The following is a 23,476-nucleotide window of genomic DNA, read 5'->3' on the forward strand; positions in this document are numbered from 1 at the left end:
GCATTCAAAAACCAAAAATGCAGGAGTGGTACACAGGAGAAAAGAGACACATGTAGCAGGGAGATGAGTAAACAGGATAATATAATAACCCTTTTCTCTATTATTATTGCCACCTTTATTTTTTGTCTTAATTGTAAATACATGCAGACCCAGAACACGTGGTCAGAAAAAGGCCTATACCTTCATGGCTCTGTACTTGTGGTGCATGTGAATGTCTTTGCAAATGTGAACAGATAGCTTGCATACATTACGTAAAGCTCTGATGCTCTTTGTCTTTTTTCTCTTTCTTACTGGTTTACTATTTTTAAAAATTGGGCTAGCGCGGTGGCTCATGCCTGTAATCCCAGGACTTTGGGAGACCGAGGTGGGAGTATTGCTTGAGGCCTAGTCAACACAGAGATCCAATCTCTACAAAAAATTAAAAAATTAGCCAGGCGTGGTAGTTTGGGTGGGTAATTCCAGCTACTCCGGAGGCTGAGGCAGGAGAGTCCCTTGAGCCCAGGAGGTGGAGGCTGCAATGAGCCATGATTGCACCACTGCACTCTAGCCTGGGTGACAGAGGGAGACCCTGTCTCAGAAAAAAAAAAACAAACAAAAAAACAAACAAAAAAAACCACAAGTTGTCTAAATTCCACAATACACAAATTCCTCATGCATGTGTGTTGTAAAAACATACAAACAATTCAGCAATCCACAGATTAAGTTCAAGTTGCTCTTTACCTGTCCCTATCCTCACCACACCACCACTCCAAACCCCCATAACCAACCCCTTCTGTTTTCAGAATTAACCAACATTAACAGTGAACCTCATCCCAGTCTGTTCCATGGGGTCTTTGTATGGCCAGGAAGTCAGATCTCAACTCAATCCATCACTCTTTAAACTCTTTTTTCTGTAATTCTTATTACTGCCTGAAATTAACTAATTTACTTGTTTTTTTGTCATTCTTTTCTGACTTGGATATAAGCTCCATGAGATTAGGATATTTGGATATCTTATTCACAGTCATACCTCCAGGGCCAGTCACATAATTGAGGCTCAATAAATATTACTGAATAAATGGTTGTATGTGTAAATGTTTATAAACACACATGAACACATACAATTTTGCATTTTCATTTTATTTACTTTTTTGAGACAAGGTCTTGTTCTGTCACCCAGGCTGGAGTACAGTGACACAATCATGGCTCATTGCAGCCTCCACCTCCTGGGCTTAGGCAATCCTCCTGCCTCAGCCTCCCAAGCAGCTGGGATTAAAGGCGTGAGCGACAGCACCTGGCCATTTCTTTGCATTTAAAAAATACTGGCTGAGTGCAGCGGCTCAAGTCTATAATCCTAGCACTCTGGGAGGCCAAGGCAGGCAGAACGGATTGCTTGAGCCCAGGAGTTCAAGAATAGCCTGGGCAACATAGCAAAACCTCGTCTCTACAAAAAATATAAAAATTAGCCGGGTGTGGTGGTGCATGCCTGTAGTCTCAGCTACTCAGGAGGCTGAGGTGAGAGAATCACCTGAGCCTGGGGAGGCTGAGGCTGCAGTGAGCCATGACAGCACTACTGCACTCCAGCCTGGGTGACAGACTGAGACCCATGTCAAAAAAAACAAAAACAAAAGAAAGAAAAGATTACCAACAGAATCATACTATACACGCCATACTTTCTAATTGTCTACTTTGGGATACTTCCCTTTAATTTTATGTGTGCAGACAACAAAGAACATTCTGTTTGATGCTGCATATTCTCAAGTATCCTCTTTGATATTCTTGAAATAGTTTAAGATAGTGGAGAGAATAATGAATACTTGGAAAATAATGTTGCTATATAATGCTTTCTTTTCTGATTTGTTGTTGTTGTTGTTTTTGAGAGAGTCTTGCTCTGTCGCCCAGGCTGGAGTGCAGTGGTGTGATCTCGGCTCACTGCAACCTCTGCCTCCTGGGTTCAAATAATTCTCCTGCCTCAGCCTCCCAGGTAGCTGGATGCCATCACGCCCGGCTAATTTTTGTATTTTTAGTAGAGACAGGGTTTCGCCATGTTGGCCAGGCTGGTCATGATCTTTTCTGTTTTAAAATATATATATAATTGGGAGTTTGTAATAAAATAAATATGCATTCTTAAGTAGTGTTCCACACTGTTTTAATCTGAGATTTTAAGATTGTTCTTTTTGTTAAATTATTACCTTAAACTGGGTTGGCACAGGAGAAAATTAAAGCCTATCAATTTTTATTTTTGTTTCTATTGTGCCCCCTTGTGGAATTACATAGAACTTACATATTCATTTTTGTAACGTTCTAACAAAGAGCAGGGTGTACCAATATCATGGCTGCATTCAGGCAGCGCCAATCAATGAACTAGACTCTTCTGATCGGTTTAGTCTTTGCAAACAAGATTCTGATTGCTTCTGAGTTGAGCAAAGCAATGATGGCTTTGTTCAAGACGGTTCTTCTAAAATTCTGGCTCATTAAACTTGTGTTTGGTCTTTGATTTCATCATTTCAGCTGTGTGGCCAACTGTTAGAACTGCATGCAGGACGTTTTCCACAGGCCTTGCGTAACTGAAAGTATCTGGTTTCTCCGGCATGTTCTGAGATAATGGCTCTCTAAGATCTTCCATCTGCTTCCATGCTTGCTTTTGGCTTGCTTCCTCCTCTTATCAGGTGTTGCACTCCCAGCCAGCAAGCACACAGTATCTTTCCTTGTTGGCTGTAGACATTCCGTTAGCCATGGCAACTGTCATTTAAAGCAGAGTCTAGTTTCTTAGTCAGATGGTGCCTCCCCAGAGAATGTGTTGCTGAAAACAGGATCACTGGATCACAAGGAACTGTAGCTCTTCACTCAAATTAGACTGATTTTCAAAGAAGCTTTTCCCTTTTCTTACATTTGAGACTCTAATACAGCCATCATTTACTGAGTAGACAGTGGGTTCAGGGCTCGGCACTTTTATAAGTTATATTTTTAAATCCTCTCTGTCACTTTTTGAAGCAGTGGTTAAAGCCCTTTTTATAAGACCATCCATCCATTTGTCTGTCTTTCCATCCACTGTCCATCCCCCTATCCATCTATACATCCATCTTTCCTTCCACCCATTCATCCATCAAAAGAGTTTTACAGAGTGCCTTCTGTTAGTATGTACCAGATATTTCTGTAGGTGCAGAAGATCAAAGACCTTTTACATTTTTTTCTTTTTTTTAAATTGAATTTTTGTAGAGAAGATCTCACTGTGTTGCCCAGGCCAGTCTTGAACTACTGGCCTCAAGCATCCTCCCACCTCTGCCTCCCAAAATGCTGGGATTGTAGGCATGAGCCACCGTGCCTGGCCAAGATTAAAGATCCTTGCCCTGAGAGGGCTTACATGCTCCTGAGAAAAGCCAAAAAATAAATGAGTAAAGTGTGTAGTATTCCAACTTTGAAGATGGTAGGATATGGAAAACTAAAGCAGGGATGAGGAGCAATTATAAATACAAACACCTCACTAAACTGGCGAGTCTGAGCAAAGACATATATTCTACTTCTTTTTTCTTTACCCATTTAACAGTTAAAGAGTGGAAGGTTCAGGTGAATTTTCCTAAGGAGGTATTTTGGGAACACTTTAGGAATGTCTTCTACAAGTAGAGGAGAAAACGCCGTCACTAATATTCTAAGAAGTAGGGCAGAATGACTATTCTTTAGGAGAATCTTGGGCTTCAATCCAGACTCCAAGATTTACCCCAGGAAAAGGATTTAGTTTTCCTCAATTTCAGTTTCCTCATTTGTAAAGAGGATGCAAATGAGCATATTCCTCAAAGAGTTGGGGAAAAGTTAATGAAATCATAAACCTAAAGATCGCAGCCTGGGTTAAGTGCAGTAGGCATTGGGTGGTCATTGGCCACCTACCATTCATTCCTCTTTTTTCAGTGTTATGTCCTGAAGACATATTTTAAAGCAGCATTTCTTAAACTATTTTCAACTGTACCTCATAGTAAAAAATGCATTTTCATCACAATTCTAGTTTATGCATACATAAATATGTAAGACAGAAATGTCAAGAAAAATACTTGTTTTTACTAAATGCAATGCATATTTATTCTATTCTATTTCACTTTTTTTTTAAAAAGCTGATAATAATCCACTAAACTTGTTTCAAGAGTCACTGGTGGGTTATTCCTCACAATTAGGGGAAACTCGGAATAGTCAAATAGTTAACTAAAACTTAGTAAATAATATACACAGACAGGTAGGCAGACATATGGACAAAGAAGTAAAAATGGTCCTTCCTCTATGTCCTCCACCAAATTCTCTACTATTTTCTTTCCAGAGAAAACCACCAATTCCAATTATTTAAATTGATTCTGTAGGTATATACCTCTGTGTGTCTAAATAATATACCTTATCTATTAACTTCCTACCCTGGAAGAATAGGTTTTAGCTCTCTTTCACACAAATTCCCAACCCCACACATATACCTTCCCATCCCCCAATACAATTATATCAAAATATCATTTAGATCAATATACAGTATTATGATGGCCATGAAAACATTATTTCCAGTGAAGCCACAAAATGAGTAGCAATACTTTCCCTCTCTGTACAAGTGTTTTTCCTGGAATTAATGACTCTTTTTGCTGTTGTTAATTCGTTTCGGGGTTTTTTTTTGTTTTTTTTTTGCTTTTTTTTTTTTGAGATGGAGTCTCACTCTGTCACCCAGACTGGAGTGCAATGATGCGATCTCAGCTCACTACATCTTCTGCCTCCTGGGTTCAGGTGATTCTCCTGCCTCAGCCTCCCGAGTAGCTGGGACTACAGGCATAGTCTATCACACTTGGCTAATTTTTGTATTTTTAGTAGAGACAGAGTTTCACCATGTTGGTCAGGCTAGTCTCAAGTGATTCATCTGCCTCGGCCTCCCAAAGTGCTGGGATTATAGGCATGAGCCACTGTTCTGGCCAGTTTTCTACATGTTTATTAAAGTTTCTTCCATGACTTCCTGATTTTCTCTTCTTTTTTATTTTTTATTTATTTTTTTTGAGACGAAGTCTTGCTCTGTCACCCAGGCTGGAGTGCAATGGCGCGATCTTGGCTCACTGCAACCTCCGCCTCCCGTGTTCAAGCAATTCTCCTGCCTCAGCCTCGGAAATAGCTGGGGCTACAGGCACGTGCCACCACACCCAGCTAATTTTTTGTATTTTTAGAAGAGATGGAGTTTCACTGTGTTAGCCAGGATGGTCTTGATCTCCTGACCTCGTGATCCACCCACTTTGGCCTCCCAAAGTGCTGGGATTACAGGCATGAGACACCGCGCCCAGTCGGCTTCCTGATTTTCTCCAACCAGGATGCTGTGCAGCTATCATCTCCTTTCCCCTGATACTCCTTTCACGCCCCCTTTGAGTAGTATTCCCTGCTTCTAGGATCTCACATCTTCATCTTTCTTAATGTACTCCATTTCAGTGGAGTACATTAGACTCACAGGAGGAATTACAGAAGACTCACGGGAGGTAAATATTTTGAAGTGGTGCACATCTGAAAATGTCTTGCGACCTAGACACTTAATTCGTAGTTTGGCTGGGTATAGAATTCTAGATTGAAAATAATGTTGCCTGTGAATTTTAAAGGTATTGCTCCAATATTTTGGCACTTTGCCCACTACTGTTGAAGAGTTTGAAGCCCTTTTGATTTCTGATTTGGGGAATGTGACTTTTTCTTCCCTTTCTGATAGCTAATATTATCTTCTATTTCACCTGTTGTTCTGAAAGTCAGTCAATATGCCTGATATGGTATGGTTTCTTCCATCATATGTGATGTCTTCTGATGGATTCTCTCAATCTGGGAATTTATGTCTGCTTGTTCTGGGAAATTTTCTTGAATTAATTTCACTGTTGATTCCCTATCCTGTGGGTTCTCTGATTTTTCTTTCCGGAGCTCCTATTGTTCAGATGTTGGACCAGTCCTCTGAGTTTCTGATCATTTTATTGCTATTCTCCTTCTATTTAGTTTTTGGTTTTTGCTGTACTTTCAGAAAGAGTTCCTCAATTTTCCCAATTCTTCTGTTGAGTTCTATTTCTTTCTGCTGTACTTTTAATGTACAAGAGGTTTTTTTAATCCTCTAAATATTTCATTTTTGACATAGAATCCCATGCTTCTTTAATACATATTGTGTCTTATTTTATTCCTCTAGGATCCTAATAATAATTTCTTTAGAAGTTTTATTCCTCTTCCATATATGATTTTCTGTAGGTTGATAAGCTCCCTTTGTTTGTTTTGAACCCTGTCTTTCCTATTAGAGGGTTTCTTCAAATGTCTAGCAATCACTGGATCTCTATTCATATTCCAGCTATTTGGAAGTAGGTGGAGTAAGCCTGTCAGCTATGCACATCATTGGAGGAAGATCTGGTGGCCACTCTAATGGGGAATCCTCCCATGTCAATGTTCTTAAATCTCCATAGATATGCTTCCAAATCTCTGTAATTTTCTTTGCAAGGTTCTGGGCTCTACATGGTAGAAATAGGCCTGGGGTCTTAACATTCATGTGTAAGTTTTTTACTGAATCTCATGTTTTCAACATAATATCCTTAACTGTGCCTGGATTCTCCTAGTCCAGAGACCCCCTGTTTTACTTTCTTTAGAAACTAAACTTCCAATATTTTGCCCAAGGGAGAATCAAATTCCAAGTTAAACAGTATGAAACAGGCAATCTGAAGGCATAACTGCTTTTCAAACATAAATGTAACTACACCTCCTGATTTTAGGTTCATCTTCATTGCCATCTCCAGACATAGCTGATGCCACTAATTCATTGGCTTTGGGGATCTTTTTGCCATATATATCATTTGCTTCTGCGTTTTCCCCATTGCTGGTTAAAGATTTAGCTGTCTCAAGTTAAGGTTGGTAAATACTATTCTGGTTGTCCTAGAATATATTTATGCTATTTAAAAAAATTAATTATCAGCTAGGCACGGTGGCTCATGCCTATAATCCCAGCACTTTGGGAGACTGAGGCGGGCAGACTGCTTGAGCCCAGGAGTTTAAGACCAGCCAGGGCAATACAGCAAGACCCGTCTCTACAAAAAAATACAAAAATTAGCCTGGCATGGTGGTGCACACCTGCAGTCCCAGCTACTCAGGAGGCTGAGATGGAAGGATCACTTGAACCCAGGAGGAGGCTGAGGCTTCAGTAAGCCGTGATCACACCACTATACTCTAGCCTGGGTGACAGACCAAGACCATGTCTCAAAAAAAAAGCAAATAAAATAAAACTAAAATTAACTATCAATTTTTGTATAGTTTTAGGAAAGAATGAACACAAATACAAATAATTTCCTTGCCATCTTTAATCAAACACAAGCCCAGCTGGCTAAGCTCCTCTTTCATTCTGAGAACTCCCAACATCCTTTCCTTTCTTTATTATTATTATTCTTAATTTTTGAGACAGGATCTCACTCTGTTGCCTGAGTTGGAGTGCAGTGGGGCCATCACAGCTCAACTGCAGCCTCGATCTCCTGGGGCTCAAGTGATCCTTCAAGCTCAGCCCCCCAAGCTGCTGGGACTACAGACCTGTGCCACCACACCCGGTTAATTCTTTGTAGAGACAGGGTGTCACTTTGTTGCTCAGGCTGGTCTTGAACTCCTGGGCTCAAGTCATCTTCCCATCTTGGCGTTCTAAAGTGTTGGGGTTACAAGTACGAGCCACTGTGCCTAGCCCCAACATCCTTTCAATCAAATTCTCTTCTGATTAACTCAGCCTGAATCAATTATGATCACGTTCATTCATTTTTCTTTTTTCTTAATATTTGTACTTACTATAGCCAACATCATATATGATCACTTTCAACCAAAGAACTATGTTACAGTAAGTAATCAACATATATTATTATGATTCTTATACTAGGCTTCTTAAGAAATATAACGACTCTTCAGTTGTAGAATTATGGCATCTATTAGCATTTACTAGCAACTATTGCAACTATTAGCATCTAATACTATGATGCTAATTATGCTGGAGTCAAAAATACAATTCCCTACAATGTGACTGATGTTATAATAGGAGTGTTACCTGCTAGGACATGTTTATGATTGTTCTTGGTTAGTTACGGCTTGGCCAACTGGGCCAAAAAAAATGATGTTGCTATTAATCAAGATAAAGTCCTTTTTGGAAAGAGAATTAACTATCTCAGTAGTTTCACGCCACATATCAGTCCTAAAAAAATAGGTATAATAATAAAAATAGCATCTAACACTTACTATGTGCCAGGCATTGTTTCCAAGGGTGTTAAATGTATTAACTAATTTGAATTTTCACAACACTATGAGATAAGCAATATTATTATTCTCTTTTTACAGATGAGTAAATGGAGGCAAGGAAAGTTGAAATTATTTCTTCTGGTTACAAAGTGGTTAAGTGGTAGAAACAAGATTTAAATGTATTTGGGCTGCTTCCAGAGCCTGGGGTCTTAACAACTATACCATACTCTCTCTATATAATAATATCTCAAATTAATTTGTCTCCATTAAATGCTTCCTAATACTGTGGCTATTACATTTTCTAAAGGCCACACTTTGTATATTATCTCATATTCCTCACCTTAACAAAGTAACTGGACCTCTCTGAAGGCCTGAGAAGAAATGTTATATAACTATTCATTGTTAAGTCAAACAGATGTTTATTATTTGCCCTCCCCTTCATATCTTCTTCCATCTCCTGACAAGATCCACTCTCCTTGGTAAAACCCAATCCATGTGGCTTAAATGCTGTTGGCCCCTGTGGTCCATGGAAGAGAATGTGACTCAAGTCAAGCCAATCTGAGTATCCTGTCTTCGTGGACATAATGATTGGTTCAGAAATAAGCACGACTTTGGATTAGACAATGGTTTCTTAGATATGACACCAAAAGCACAACAAAAATGGAAATAGATAACTTTGAATTAAACAAAATTAAATACTTTCGTGTTGCCAATGACACTATTAAAGTGGGCCGCGTGCAGTGGCTCATGCCTGTAATCTCAGCACTTTGGGAGGCTGAGGCAGGTGGATCAACTGAAGTTAGGAGTTTGAGACCAGCCTGGCCAACATGGTGAAACCCCATCTCTACTAAAAATACACACAAAAAATTAGCTGGGTGTGGTGGTGGGCACCTGTAATCACAGCTACTGGGGAGGCTGAGGCAAGAGAACTGCTTGAACCCAGAAAGCAGAGGTTGCTGTGAGCCAAGATCGTGCCATTGCACTCCAGAAAACTCTATCTCAAAAAAAAAAGAAGTTAAAAGACAATCCACAGAATTCAAATTTGTCCATTTCACCTAAATTACCTAATTTATTGACATACAATTATTCATAGTATTGCTTTATAATCCTCTTATTTTGGTAATGTTGGTAGTTATGTTCCCTCTTTCCTTCCTGATTTTAGTAGTTTGAGTCTTCCTTTGTTTTCTAGCTCAGTCTACCTAAAGGTTTGTCAATTTTGTTGATCTTTTCAAAGTACCAATTTTTAGTTTTGGTGTTACTCCTCTACTGTTTTTTCTCTTCTCTGTATCATTAATTTTCAGTCGAATCTTTATTATTTCCATCCTTCTGCTTGCTTGGATTTAGTTTGTTCTTCTGAGGTGCTGTAAAGTGGAAGGTTAGGCTATTGACTTGAGGCCTTTCCTCATTTGTACTGCTGAAGTTTATAAATTTCCCTCTAAACCCTGTGTTAGGTGTCTGCCATAAGTACTGGTATGTTGTATCTTCATTTTCATTGTAGTTTCCCTTGTAGTTTCTTCATAAAGCCATTGGCTATTTAGAAGTATGTTACTTAGGCTGGGCGTGGTGGCTCACGCCGTAATCCCAGCACTTTGGGAGGCTGAGGTGGGCGGATCACGAGGTCAGGAGATCGAGACCATCCTGGCTAACATGGTGAAACCCTGTCTCTACTAAAAATACAAAAAATTAGCCATGCGTGGTGGCGGACACCTGTAGTCCCAGCTACTCTCGAGGCTGAGGCAGGAGAATGGGGTGAACCCGGGAGGTGAAGCTTGCAGTTAGCTGAGATTGCGCCACTGCACTCCAGCCTGGGGACAGTGCAAGACTCCGTCTCAAAAATAAAAAAAAATAAAAAAATAAAAAATAAAGAAGTATGTTACTTAATTTCTACATTTTTGTTAACTTCCCAAATTTCTTTCTGTTACTGACTTCTAATTCCATTCCACTGTGGTCAGAGAACATACTTTGTATGACTTCAATCCTTTAAGTTTTTTACAGCTTCTTTTATGGTACAACATATGGTCCATTCTGGAGAAAGTTTCATGTGCACTCACAAGAACGTATTCTACTGGTGTTGGGTGGAGGGTCCTAAAGAAGTCTGTTGGTTCAGCTGGTTTATAGTGTTGTTCTTCTATTTCCATGTTGACATTCAGCCTAGTTGTTCAATCCATTATTGAAAGTAAGGCAGCTGGGTGCAGTGGCTCATGCCTGTAATCCTAGCACTTTGGGAGGCTGAGGCAGGTGGATCACTTGAGCCCAGGGGTTTGAGACCAGCCTGGGCAACAGGGTGAAACCCCATCTCTAAAAAAAGTATGAAAATTAGTTGGGTTTGTTGGTGCACACCTGTAGTCCCAGCTACTTGAGAGGCTGAGGTGGGAGGATCACCTGAGCCTGGGAGGTCAAAGCTGCAGTGAGCCATGATCATACCACTGTACTCTAGCCTGGGTGACAGAGTGAAACCCTGTGTCAAAAAAAAAAAAGAAAAGAAAAAAAAAGAAAAAGAAAAGAGGGGCACTTATATCTCCTACTACTGTTGGTGAATTGCTTATTTATATCTTTTTTTTTTGAGACTGGGTTTCACTCCTGTTACCCAGGCTGGAGTGCAGTGGCATGATCTTGGCTCATTGCAATCTCCACCTCCCTGGCTCAAGCAATTCTCCTGCCTCAGTCTCCTGAGTAGCTGGGACTATAGGCACATGCCACCACGCCCAGCTAATTTTTGTATTTTTAGGAGAGATGAGGTTTCACCATGTTGGCCAGGCTGGTCTTGAACTCCTGAGCTCAAGTGATCTGCCCACCTCAGCTAGAATTACAGGCATGAACCATCTCCTATAGAGAGCACACAGTTCGACTGTATTCTTTATCAACTATAACTGCAACTCTGTTTTTTGTTTTGTTTTTTTTTTTGAGATGCAGTTTTGCCCTTTTTGCCCAAGCTAGAGTGCAATGACGCAATCTCAACTCACTGCACCCTCTGCTTCCCGGGTTCAAGTGATTCTCCTGGCTCAGCCTCTCAAGTAGCTGGGATTACAGGTGCACGCCACCACGCCCAGCTAATTTTGTATTTTTAGTAGAGATGGCATTTCACCATGTTGGCCAGGCTGGTCTTGAACTTCTGACCTCAGGTGATCCGCCTGCCTCGGCCTCCCAAAGTGCTGGGATTACAGGCATGAGCCACTGCACCTGGCCTGCAACTCTGCGTTTTTATTTGCTTGTTGAATCCATTCACATTCAATGCTATTATTTATATAGTAGAATTTATGTCTGCCATTTTGCTTTTTGTTTTCTGTATGTCTCATATTTTTGTTGTTCCTCTATTTTTTCTTTTCTGCTTTATTTTGCATTAAGTGAATATTTTCTTTTTTCTTTTTTTTTGAGGGGGTACCAAATTTCTTTATTTGAAGGAATGGGACAAATCAAAGAACTTAAGTGGATGTTTTGGTACGACTTATAGAAAAAGTAAAGGAAACCCCAACATGCATGCACTGCCTTGGTGACCAGGGAAGTCACCCCATGGCTATGGGGAAATTAGCCTGAGGCGTAACTTTCCTTATCACCGTCTCCCAGGGTGTGCTTGTCAAAGAGATATTCTGCCGAGCCAGATTCTGGTGCTCCCATCTTGCACAAGTTGGTCACGTGGCCACCCAATTCTTTGATGGCTTTCACCTGCTCATTCAGGTAATGTGTCTCAATGAAGTTACACAAATAGGGGTCATTTTTGTCAGTGGCCAGTTTGTGCAGTTCCAGTAGTGACTGACTCACATTTTTTTTTTCCCCAAATGTAATGCACACTCCATCGCATTCAGCCCGCTCTCCCAGTCGTCACAGTCTGGTTTCTTGATATCCTGAAGGAAGATTCGGCCACCTCGTTGGTTCTGCAGCTTCATCAGTTTCTCGGCATGTTCCCTCTCCTCATCAGATTGGTGAAGAAAGTATTTGGCAAAGTTCTTCAAAGCCACATCATCGCGGTCAAAGTAGTAAGACATGGACAGGTAAACGTAGGAGGCGTAGAGCTCCAGGTTGATCTGGCGGTTGATGGCGGCCTCTGAGTCCTGGTGGTAGTTCTGGCGCACCTGCGAGGTGGACGCGGTCGTCATGGCTGCGGCTAAGGAGAGGCGGCGGTGGCTGCGCGGCGCTGGAGCGGCGGCGGGCCTTGGGGCGGTACCGGGGGCGCGGTGAAGAGGTGACGGAGGACTGGCTATGGGCGGCCGGCCGGGATGGGGGACGAACGCCGGGTTCCGTCCAAGCACTGTTGAAGCAGGCAACCCCGACGACTCTCGGCGAAGAACGTCTGGCAAAGTGAATATTTTCTAATAGAGCATTTTGATTTATTTTTTTCATTTATTTATTTATTTTTTTTTAAGAGTTATTTCCTCAGTGGAGCACAAACTGCCCCCACAGTCTGATCCAATTAAATTAAGGACCATTTGAATTTTTGAGGCCAGTCTGTGATGTCTGTTATGACACCAGGAGGCCACTTTTTACCTGCATTGTCCTCTGGCTCTCCCTTGTAAACTAACTGGCCTGTGGTTTAGCTTGCTGTTCTCATGAAGCTGCAAGCCTCCTCTTAATTAAGAAACACCCTGGCTTCCAGGCCACACCTCCATGGAATTTAGGCTCTGCAACACATAGCTAGCTAGTAGCAATGAGAAATGCTGATGGCTTGCGCCTCCCAAGGAGATACCATGTTCCTCAACTGGGAGCTGGAGAGAGAGGAATACCTGTGTTCTTGAATGGACTACCTGAAGGTGCATTTTTATCACACTGGACTGGAAGGGGGAAGGAGGGAGGTTGTGGTTCAAATGTCACAGATTCTCACTCTTCTTACCAAGTTTTAGTAGATGTTCTTGAATAAATGTTCCTTCATTTGCCTAAGTTCTTAGGACAATTTCTGAAGTATTTAGATAGTTATTTTAAAAATAATTTTCACAAGTTATGCTTGTTTCACTGGGGAGCAATTCCACAGGGCTCCTAATGCCACCATTTTGGAAGTTGCTACCTTGCCATGCTCTTTTTCTGCCGTAGTTGCTAAGCTGCTAGAATTTGGATTTCAGGCTGCTTCGAGCAATCATCAGGCTTATGGAGTAGCCTTGCAAGGGACTGAAAGAGAGAGACAGAGTCCTGATGACATTATGTGAGCCTCTGGATCTAGCTGTGCTTGGAATCAGCCCTACAGTGTGGACTTTGCAGTTAGATAAGCCAACAAATTAATTTCCTTCTTTGCTAGTTGGAGTTGAGTTTCTCTCACATATAACTAAGAGTTGTAGCTAATATCCTGAATGTCAAACTTTTAATAGTGTATGAGTAAATGATAAGTACTGTGGAAAGCTTGTTCAACAAAATTGGTATCTAGGGTCATTTCATGTAATCATTTAGGTAGCTATCTCATCCAAATAATTTATGGCCTCTTGCTGCTTGATGAAATGTATAAAAATCATTTATGGTGATTCTAATTGATGTTCCCCTTAATAAGGATTTTTAATATATTCCTATATGTGTGTCAATATTTGTTAATATCCAAACGGTTTGTTGCAAGGATGTCTCAATGTTAACTGCAAATACTGAGGTGTAATATTAATAATAATATAGAGTTCTGACCTTAATTATAAAAAGTTCTAAAAAGTATGATAAGCTTCCCTTTTCCATTAGCCTACAGCTAACTCATGAAGACATCATTGGTAAGCATGCAGATTTCAAAACATTAGAACCAGTTACGGGTCTCTTTAACAAGCCGTAAGTGGAAAAGAGAAGATTATACGTTGTTGCTTTCACTACAATATCTAAAAGCTAGGTAATCTAAGATTTATCTTTATTTGGCATGGTAGTCCTTTGAAATATTAAGGAGTGGGACAAGTTTCTTGGAAATATGGAGTCAGAAAACTTTCAGAATACATTTTCAGGTTAAAGCTATAACTAATTTGGCCAGGTGTGGTGGCTCACACCTGTAATCCCAGCACTTTAGGAGGCCTAGGAAGGAGGATCACTTGAACCCAGGAGTTTGAGACCAGCCTGGGCAACATGGTGAGACTCTTGTCTCTACAAAAATTTTAAAAATTAGCTGGGCATGGTGGTGTGTACCTGTGGTCCCAGCTACTCAGGAGGCTTAGGTGGGAGGATCACTTGAGCCCAGGAGGTTGACGCTGCAGTGATCCATGATTGCACCACTGCACTCTAGCCTGGGCAACACAGTGAGACCCTCTCTAACTCCTTCCTTAAATATGGCTATCTATGGTGAATGTTGGGAGCAAAAAACACATCAGACATTATTATAACCTTGGAGCTTATTAAAACTTGGTAAAAACAAAAACAAAACATTTCTCCCTGGATAGAACCTTACCCTACCTCAAATTACCATATTGGGTACCACTTACTAATAATGTCTCTAAAGGTTCCGCAATCCAGTGATGTCTGTCATGTTTTACCTATCTCTAGGATTCCCAGAAGACCACAGTTATTGAGGAGAGAAGTCTTCATAATTAAACAGGCACAGCATGTAGCAAAATGTACAGATCTATTATAAAATCTCACTACTTCCAGTTAATTGGGGGAAAGGTGATGTGAATTCATACAACTCAATTACTCTTACAGATGTAAAGGATTTCTGGCCTTTACTAAGAAAATAAGAGAAAAGTATTCCAGAATCAATTTTAATGAACACATTTGATTTATTTGTAATTGGTATTATTGTTTTAAATATTTTAAGCTTCTGAATTACCTGAAAGAAATATGCATTTTAGAACGCTTAATCAAGCCATCTGCAGTTTAGTTTGCATTCATAATGGTCCCATGTCATAGGACCATTATTCACCAAAGTAGAGGAGTAAATGTCCACTGATTTGTAGGAGTTCATAAATTTTGAGTTGGTGGGATCTGAATCACACTAACTGCACTTGAAAATCTAATTGGCTTGAGTTGCAAAGACTTATGCTCTGATATTATTCAGATAGTAAAATCTTAGTTGAGAAAGGGTCTCTTCCACAGTTTTGGGTAGATGACAGCCTCTTGGAAAATGGGTGGGACCATGGTCCTCAGTCAACTGACTACCTGATAGAATGTTTGCACTTTAGGATCTCCATTTTCTCTGTGCTCCTGAGGCAGCACACCTGATATGGTTTTATAGAGATGAATTCCAAGGAAAACACAACCTAGATTTTATTTAAAATTACCCTCAAGATCAATACATCTCACTGATGCCCAAAAATGCCATGTTCATAATCTGCTGTTGTGATATACAACTAGGAAAAGGTAAATGTCCTGTCAACCACAATCTCTCTTTATTGTTTTTAAAGAGGGCTCGTTTCCATTATCAGAAGCAGATAAGGAATGCCAGTACCTATTTGTCATTCAAAACCAAGCACTTACTTAGCTGGGAAAGAATTAAGGCCATTAGGTGATGAATTTTTTTTTTTTTAAATAATGGTAATAAAGTCACAATTCAAGGTCAACAAAAATTCAGATGTTGTTTCACTGGGTAGCTAATATTTTGGATAGAATGCGAAGACCATTTCCCAACATTACCTTTGGTTTTCTAATACTTATTTTTTGCAAAAATGGAGACAAGAAACAGAAACCTAACATTTTCTCTCACCTCAAAAAGTAATCAGTTTTTATATCACCAACCTAGAGATTTTTGTGTCAATTGGAGGGAGTCTTTTCCTACCCCAGTTTTTATGAGATTATGTATAAAGGTCTGTGACATGTGAAGAATAGATGACGTGGCCAGGCGCAGTGGCTCATGCCTGTAATCTCAGCACTTTGGGAGGCCGAGGCGGGCGGATCACCTGAGGTCAGGAGTTCAAGATCAGCCTGATCAACATGGTGAAACTCTGTCTCTACTAAAAATACAAAAATTAGTGGGGCATGGTGGTATGTGCTGAAATCCCAGCTACTTGGGGGATTGAGGCAGGAGAACTGCTTGAACCCAGGAGGCGGAGGTTGCAGTGAGCTGAGATTGTGCCACTGCACTCCAGCCTGGGCGACAGAGTGAGACTCTGTCTCAAAAAAAAAAAGAAAAAGAAAAATAGATGATGTAATGAGCAAGTGAGCTTGGGCAGCTGATTGCTGCCAACAATTCGTTCAGGGTTTGTTCTGCTCACAGGTCTCTGCGTAGGAAATGCTAAAAGGGCTACTCCCCAGTTAGTGTTTCCAGAGCCACAGATGTGAAGATTCCTTCTGCTTGAGTATCCTCAGGCACCTCAAAATCAAAGTATGACCCAAATTAAACTCATTTGACCCTTTTACCAAAACTGCTTTTCCCTGTCTTTTCTATCCCTAAATGATCCTGCCATTTATTTCTTAGGTTGAGCCATAAGAAATTGCCTTTTTTGTAGGTCATTAATGGTTGAATATTGGCAATTTCAAATGGATCAACCTTAACAGTTGTTCAGGTTAAAAAAAACCTGGTAAAATCCTTCTCATGTCACTCCCCCTTCAAGTCTTACAGTGAGACAATCATGAAGGTTGGTAAATTCTGTTTCAGGCAGGTCCATTATCCATCTCTAAGGCAACCATCAAAGCCCAAGCCAAGTTAGTGAGCTGGCTTCACCAATCCTGTCCGCGCTGCCATAAACCAGAGTGTCTTCTTTAAAACACAAGTTAGAACATGCCACTTGCTGCAAAAACTCATCCAGTGGCTTCCCACTGCCCTTAAGAAAAAGACTGGGCTGAGTGCTGTGGCTCTCATCTGTAATTCCAGCACTGTGGGAGGGCAAGGTGGGAGGACCGCTTGAGCCCAGAAGTATGTGAGGAGTATGTGACCAGGTTGGCAACATAGCAAGACATCATTTTACAAAAAATAAAAAAATTAGCTAGGCATGGTGGCTCATATCTGTAGTCCCAGCTACTTGTGAGGCTCAGGTGGGAGGATCACTTGAGCCCAGGAGTTGGAGGCTGCAGTGAGCCATGACTGTACCACTGCACTCCAGCAGGGGCAACAGAGAGTGACCTTATCTCTTTAAAAAAAAAAAAAAAAAAAAAAAAAAAAAAGACCAGATACTTCTAGATGGCTTGCTGAGCCTGCAAGCTCCAGTCTCTGTTGATTGCTTCACTCTCATCTCACTTTCTATTTTTTGGTTACTATGACCTTCTTTTATTTTCTTAAACATGGCCCTTCCCATCTTAGGGCCTTTGTATATACTGTTCCATCTGCCTGGGCCCCTCTTTTCTCTCATGACCCCCAAGGCCCTTGTCACCTAGTAACCCTTACTTCTCCTTTATTCATGTCTGCATAAATGCCACTGCTGGGCAGGCATGGTGGCTCATGCCTGTAATCCTACTACTTTGGGAGGCCAAGGCGAGAGAATCACTTAAGCACAGGAGTTCAACATCAGCCTGAGCAATATAGCAAGACCCCATCTCCACAAAAAAAGATGCCACTGCCTCAGGAGAACCTTCTATGACCAGGATGGAACCCCATGTTACATACATCCATGAGACTATCTCCTCTTAGTACTGGTCATACTTCCAATTATTTGTTCAAGGCCCTACTAGACTCAAGCTTCAAGAAAACAGGACCATGGTTGTCTTATTACCGTGTCACCATCACTGAGCCAGGCCCCAGCACCCTAGTGGGCACTCAACAAATGTCTACTGAAGGCATGAATCCCTCACAAAAATTAAGGCAACTGACAATTCAAAGTTGCCATCCCTGCGCAATATTATTCTCACTTTTGATATATCTTTTTTCTATTGAATATTTTATTTTTATTATTATTTGATTTTTAAAATTTTATTTCTTTATTTACTTTTTTGAGACACGGTCTCACTCTGTCACGTAGGCTGGAGTGTGATGGTGCGATCATGGCTCACTGCAGCCTCAACCTCTTGAGCTCAGATGATCCTTTCACCTCAGCCTCCCAAGTAGCTGGGACTACAGGCATGCGCCACCATGCCCAGGTAATTTTTTTTTGAGATGGAGTTTTGCTCTTGTTGCCCAGGCTGGAGTGCAGTGGCGTGATCTTGGCTCCCTGCAACCTCTGTCTCCTGGGTTCAAGCGATTCTCTTGCCTCAGCCTCCTGAGTAGCTGCGATTACAGCCATACACCAGCAAGCCTTGCTAATTTTTGTATTTTTAGTAGAGACAGAGTTTCACCATGTTGGCCAGGCTGGTCTTGAAATCCTAACCTCAGGTGATTCACTTGCCTCAGCCTCCCAAAGTGCTGGGATTATAGGCGTAAGCCACCACACCCCGCCTAATTTTTGTATTTTTTGTAGAGATGGGATTTCGCCATGTTGCCCAGGCTGGTCTCAAACTCCTGTGCTCAAGTGATCCGCCTGCCTTGGCCTCCCAAAGTACTGGGATTATAGGTGTGAGCCACCGTGCCGGCCTCAAGATTTTAAAAAAGCAACCAAAAACATGCAGTTTAAAAATTCATTAAACTAAAAGACTAAACCAAAATTCTGGACCCTTTTGGAATGATAGCCTAGCATGGCCATAACTAGTAGTCGTTACTGTTATAAGAGAAATAACAATAATCAAGGCTAATATTTATTGAGGGCCAGCTATGTGCCAAGCCTATGGATGAAACTGAAGTTAGTAAAGTTGGGGGATTTAACGAGGTTCACAGGAGCCAGTAAACGATGGAACCATAGTCACAAAGACCAATGATCCAAGGCAGGATTTGAATGCTCACAGTCCCTCGGTCTTTCGGTATGACAACCTCCAGAACACAGGGATCCTCTCTACATGCTGCAGACTTAGAGCATCAGCTCCAGGATCCAAGAGACACAGGTTTTCAGCTGTTAAGTTAAATGTTTCTACACACATCTCGGCTAATTTTACCTTATTTCCAAGAGCAAGCTACAACTTATTAAAAACAGGTGTTCCTACCGGAAGAAAGAGTCTCTGGGCAGCACAGGGTTTGAACAATTTCTTCCACTCCTGAGGGTTTCCAACAGAAAATGTGATGGGGTAGATTCTGTGCTCAAACTTCTTTGTATATGAGTCAGGCCACTGGCGTAACTGAAAAACATGGAAAGCAAGGGAAGGGTGATTAGGCCCTAGGAAATATGGAAAATGCCTGCGAAGCTTCTGGATGGTCAAATGGAAATTATTCAGGCAACTTACACAGAAAGTTTAACTTCATCACCACTATGAATGTTCACTAAATGAGAGAGTATTTGCTCCTACTAAAATTGCTAAGATTTTTAAAAATAACATTCACAGTTGGCAACGGTGTTGAGAAACTGCAGAGGAGAGTATAGATTTGAACAAACTTCCAAAAGGGCAACTTGGAAACTGGTAACAACACCCCAAAAGACAGAGGCACAAGGACATTCACCACAACCTAGTTCGCAATAACAAAACTGGAGAACTTAGCAGCCTGGAAGGAGGAAAAAAACCCAACAAACTTGGGAACAATCAAAATGTCCAATAATAAGGAATTGGGACAATTAAGTATGCTAGAACTATACAATAAAATCATGTACAGTTAGAGGGACCAGGGACGGTGGCTCATGCCTGTAATCCCAGCACTTTGGGAGGCTGAAGTGGGTGGATCTCTTCAGGCCAGAAGTTTGAAACCAGCCTGGCCAACACAGCAAAACCCTGTCTCTACTAAAAAACACAAAAATTAGCTGGGCATGGTGGCACATGCCTGTAGTCCCAGCTACTCAGGAGGCTGAGACACGAGAATTGCTTTGAACCAGGGAGGTGGAGGTTGCAGTGAGATCGTGCCACAGTACTCCAGCCTGGGTGACAGAGCGAGACTGTGTCTCAAAAAAATAAAATTAAATTAAATTTAAAAAGAAAGTAGAATAATGTACAGTTAGAATAAAGTAGATGTCTTTTGTGTTATATGTGGCAGGCTGGATTTGGCTCTTATACTCCCATAGTTTGCTGACCTCAGTTCTATATCATTGTCACTAATGACTGCATTGTATTCTGTTATGTAGATATGTACTGACATGGAAAATGGTTATAACATATAGTTGGGTTTTGGAAAAAGCAAAGTGCAAAAAAATTATAATATGGTTCTTTTTTTTTTTTTTTTTTTCTTCACTACTGTCTGAATGAATGGTTCTGTCTTATAGGAAAAAATATATGCATGAGGCCGGGCGTGGTGGCTCACACCTGTAATCTCAGCACTTTGGGAGGCCCAGGCGGGTGCATCACTTGAGGTCAGGAGTTTGAGACCAGCCTGGGCAACATGGCGAAACCCCGTCTCTACTAAAAATACAAAAATTAGCTGGCTTGGTGGTGGGCGCCTGTAATCCCAGCTACTTCAGGAGGCTGAGGCAGGAGAATCACTTGAATCCGGGAGGCAGAGGTGGAGGTTGCAGTGAGCTGAGATCGTGCCACTGCACTCCAGTCTGAGGAACAGAGCGAGACTCTGACTAAAAAAAAAAAAAAAAAAAAAACAAAAAACAAACATATATATATATATATATATATATGCATGTACATTTTATATGTAAAGAAAAATCTAGATGGATATGTACCAAATTATTAAAAGTGGGCACTCTATAGCTGGTGACGGTGGTTTCATTTCCTCGGGCTACATTTCCATATTCTTTAGAATTTTTACAGTGAGTATATATTACTTTCTTTGCATATATTAATTTTATAACAAAATTTTTAAAATACACTTTTAGATTTTAGAGCAGTTTAATGTTTACAGAAAGTCAGCCAGGTGTTGGTGGCTCACGCCTGTAATCCTAACACTTTGGAAGGCCAAGGCGGGAAGATTGCTTAAGCGCAGGAATTTGAGACCAGCCAGGGCAGTATAACAAGACCTGCCTCTTAAAAAAATTAAAAACAAGGCCAGGAGAGGTGGCTGGCACCTGTAATCTCATGACTTTGGGAGGCCAAGGCGGGTGGATCACTTGAGGTCAGGAGTTTGAGACCAGCCTGGCCAACATGGTGAAACCCCGTCTCTACTAAAAATACAAAAATTAGCCAGGAGTGGTGAGGCACGCCTGTAGTCCTAGCTACTCAGGAGGCTGAGGAAGGAGAATCACATCAACTCGGAAAGCGGAGGCTGCAGTGAGCCAAGACTGGACCACTGCACTCCAGCCTGAGTGACAGAGTGAGACTCTGTCTCAAAAATAAAAAATAAAAAATAAAAAAAGTAAAAACAAGAACAACAATGAAAACAAATAACAAAAAAGAAAAATTGAGCAGAAATCAGGGTTTCCAGATGGCCTCTCTCTTCCCCCGCCCTACAGTTTCCCCTATTATTTATATCTTGCATTCATGTGGTATATTTGTTACAACTGATAAGTCAATATCAATATGCTATTACTAACTAAAGTCCACAGTTTACATTAGTGTTAATTCTTTCTGTTGTACACTCTTTCTATGGATTTTGGCAAATGCACATCATGTATCTATCATTACAGTACACAGAATAGTGTCACTACCGTAAAAATCCTCTCTGCTCCAACTTTTCAACATTCCTGCCTGCCCTCTCTCACCTGAACTTCTTTTTTTTTTTTTTGAGACAGAGTCACACGCTGTCATCCAGACCGGAGTGCCATAGCGCAATCTCAGCTCACTGCAACCACCGCCTCCCATATTCCAGCAATTCTACTGCTTCAGCCTCCTGAGTAGCTGGGATTATAGGTGACTGCCCCTACACCCAGCTACTTTTTGTATTTTTAGTAGAGACGGGGTTTCACCATGTTGGTCAGACTGGTCTCAAACTCCCGACCTCAGGTGATCCACATGCCTTGACCTCTCAAAGTACAGGGATTACAGGTGTGAGCCACCGTGCCCAGCCCATTACTGATCTTTTTATAGTCTCTTCATGTTACCTTTTCCAGAATGTGATATAGTTAAAATCGTATAGCACCTTGCCTTTTCAGACTGGCTTCTTTCATTTAGCAATATGCATTTAGGTCTCCTACATGTCTTTTTGTGGCTTGATAGCTCATTTTTTTAAATCATTTAATAATACTGTATTCTATGGTATGAATGTATCACAGTTTGTTTATCCATTCATCTACTGAAGGATATCTTGGTTGCTTCCAGTTTTGGGAAATTGTGAATACAGCTGCTACAAACATCTGTGTACAGGTTTTTGTGTGGACATAAGTTTTCAACTCATTTGGGTAAATACTTAGGAGTTTAATTCCTGGATTGTATGGTAAGCCTATATTCCGCTTCCTAAGAAACTGCCAAACTATCTTCCAAAGTGGCTGCATGATTTTGCATTCTTATCAGCAATGAATGAGAGTTCCTGTTGCTCCACATCCTCACCAGCATTTGCTGTTGTCAGGGTTCTAGATTTTAGCCATTGAAATAGATCTGTAGTGGTGTTTCATTGTTATCTTAAGTTACAATGCTCTAATCACATATGACACTGAACATCCTTTCATATGCTTGTTTCCCATCTGTGTATCTTAATTTTTTTTTTCTTTTTGAGACAGAGCCTTGCTCTGTCACCCAAGCTGGAGTGCAGTGGCATGATCTCAGCTCACTGCACTCTCTGCCTCCCGGGTTCAAGCAATTCTAGTGCCTCAGCCTCCCGAGTAGCTGGGATTACAGGCGCGCACTACCATGCCCAGCTAATTTTTTTGTATTTTCAGTAGAGATGGGGTTTCGCCATGTTTCCCAGGCTGGTCTTGAACTCAGACAATCCGCCCACCTCGTCCTCCCAAAGTGCTAGGATTACACGCATGAGCCACTGCGGCTGGCCCTTCTCAATTTTTTTGCGTTAATGCCTTCCTGTTGCTACAACAATTCTAAGAATTATTCCTAAGGAAAAATTTCAAAAATGGACACTTGTTTATTACAAGGTTGTTTGTTTTAGTGTTGTTTGTAACAATCAAAAATTAGAAACAATCTAAAGAAGAGTTTGGTTAAGTAAGCTCCAGAGTCTATCTATATAACAGAATGCAATGTAGTCATTAGTGATAATGTCATAGAACTGGGGTGAGCAAATTATGGTAGTACCAGAGCCAAATCTAGCCTGCCACAAAGAGTACACAAGCCAAGAATGGTTTGGCATTCTAAAATAGTTTTAAAAAATCAAAACAAGAATAATATTTTGTGACAATTATATGAAATTCAAATCTCAGTGCCCATAAGTAAAATGTTACCAGAACACAGCCACACCCATTTGTTTATATATTGTTTGCGGCTGCTTCTACTCTAAATAGCACATTGAGTAGTTGGGATAGAGACCATACAGCCTGCAAAGCCTAAAATAGTTACTGTCTGGTGTTTTCCAGGAAACACTGGTCAACTCACTTTAGAGGAAACTCAGTAATGTAAGCGTCAGTGATATAAAAGAGATCCCATTTCTGATGGTGATATGAAAAGAAAAGCAATGGAA

The 23,476-nt window shown here is 40.9% G+C and overlaps 1 protein-coding gene and 1 pseudogene across 4 annotated transcripts in view; both read right to left on the reverse strand.

Moving 5' to 3' along the window:
• GXYLT2 (glucoside xylosyltransferase 2) overlaps positions 1-23,476 on the reverse strand; it is an 87,428-nt gene that overhangs the window by 34,541 nt on the left and 29,411 nt on the right. For all 4 annotated transcript variants that reach the window (XM_024244365.3, XM_063721974.1, XM_063721973.1 and 1 more), the window contains exon 3: positions 19,030-19,161. In XM_024244365.3, the coding sequence (XP_024100133.1) occupies positions 19,030-19,161 (132 nt within the window). The remainder of the gene's footprint in view (positions 1-19,029; positions 19,162-23,476) is intronic.
• Positions 11,676-12,550, reverse strand: LOC100439216 (ferritin heavy chain-like; annotated as a pseudogene).

This window comes from Pongo abelii, chromosome 2 (genome assembly GCF_028885655.2).
Source record: "Pongo abelii isolate AG06213 chromosome 2, NHGRI_mPonAbe1-v2.0_pri, whole genome shotgun sequence".
In the NCBI taxonomy this organism is placed as follows: Eukaryota; Metazoa; Chordata; class Mammalia; order Primates; family Hominidae; genus Pongo; species Pongo abelii.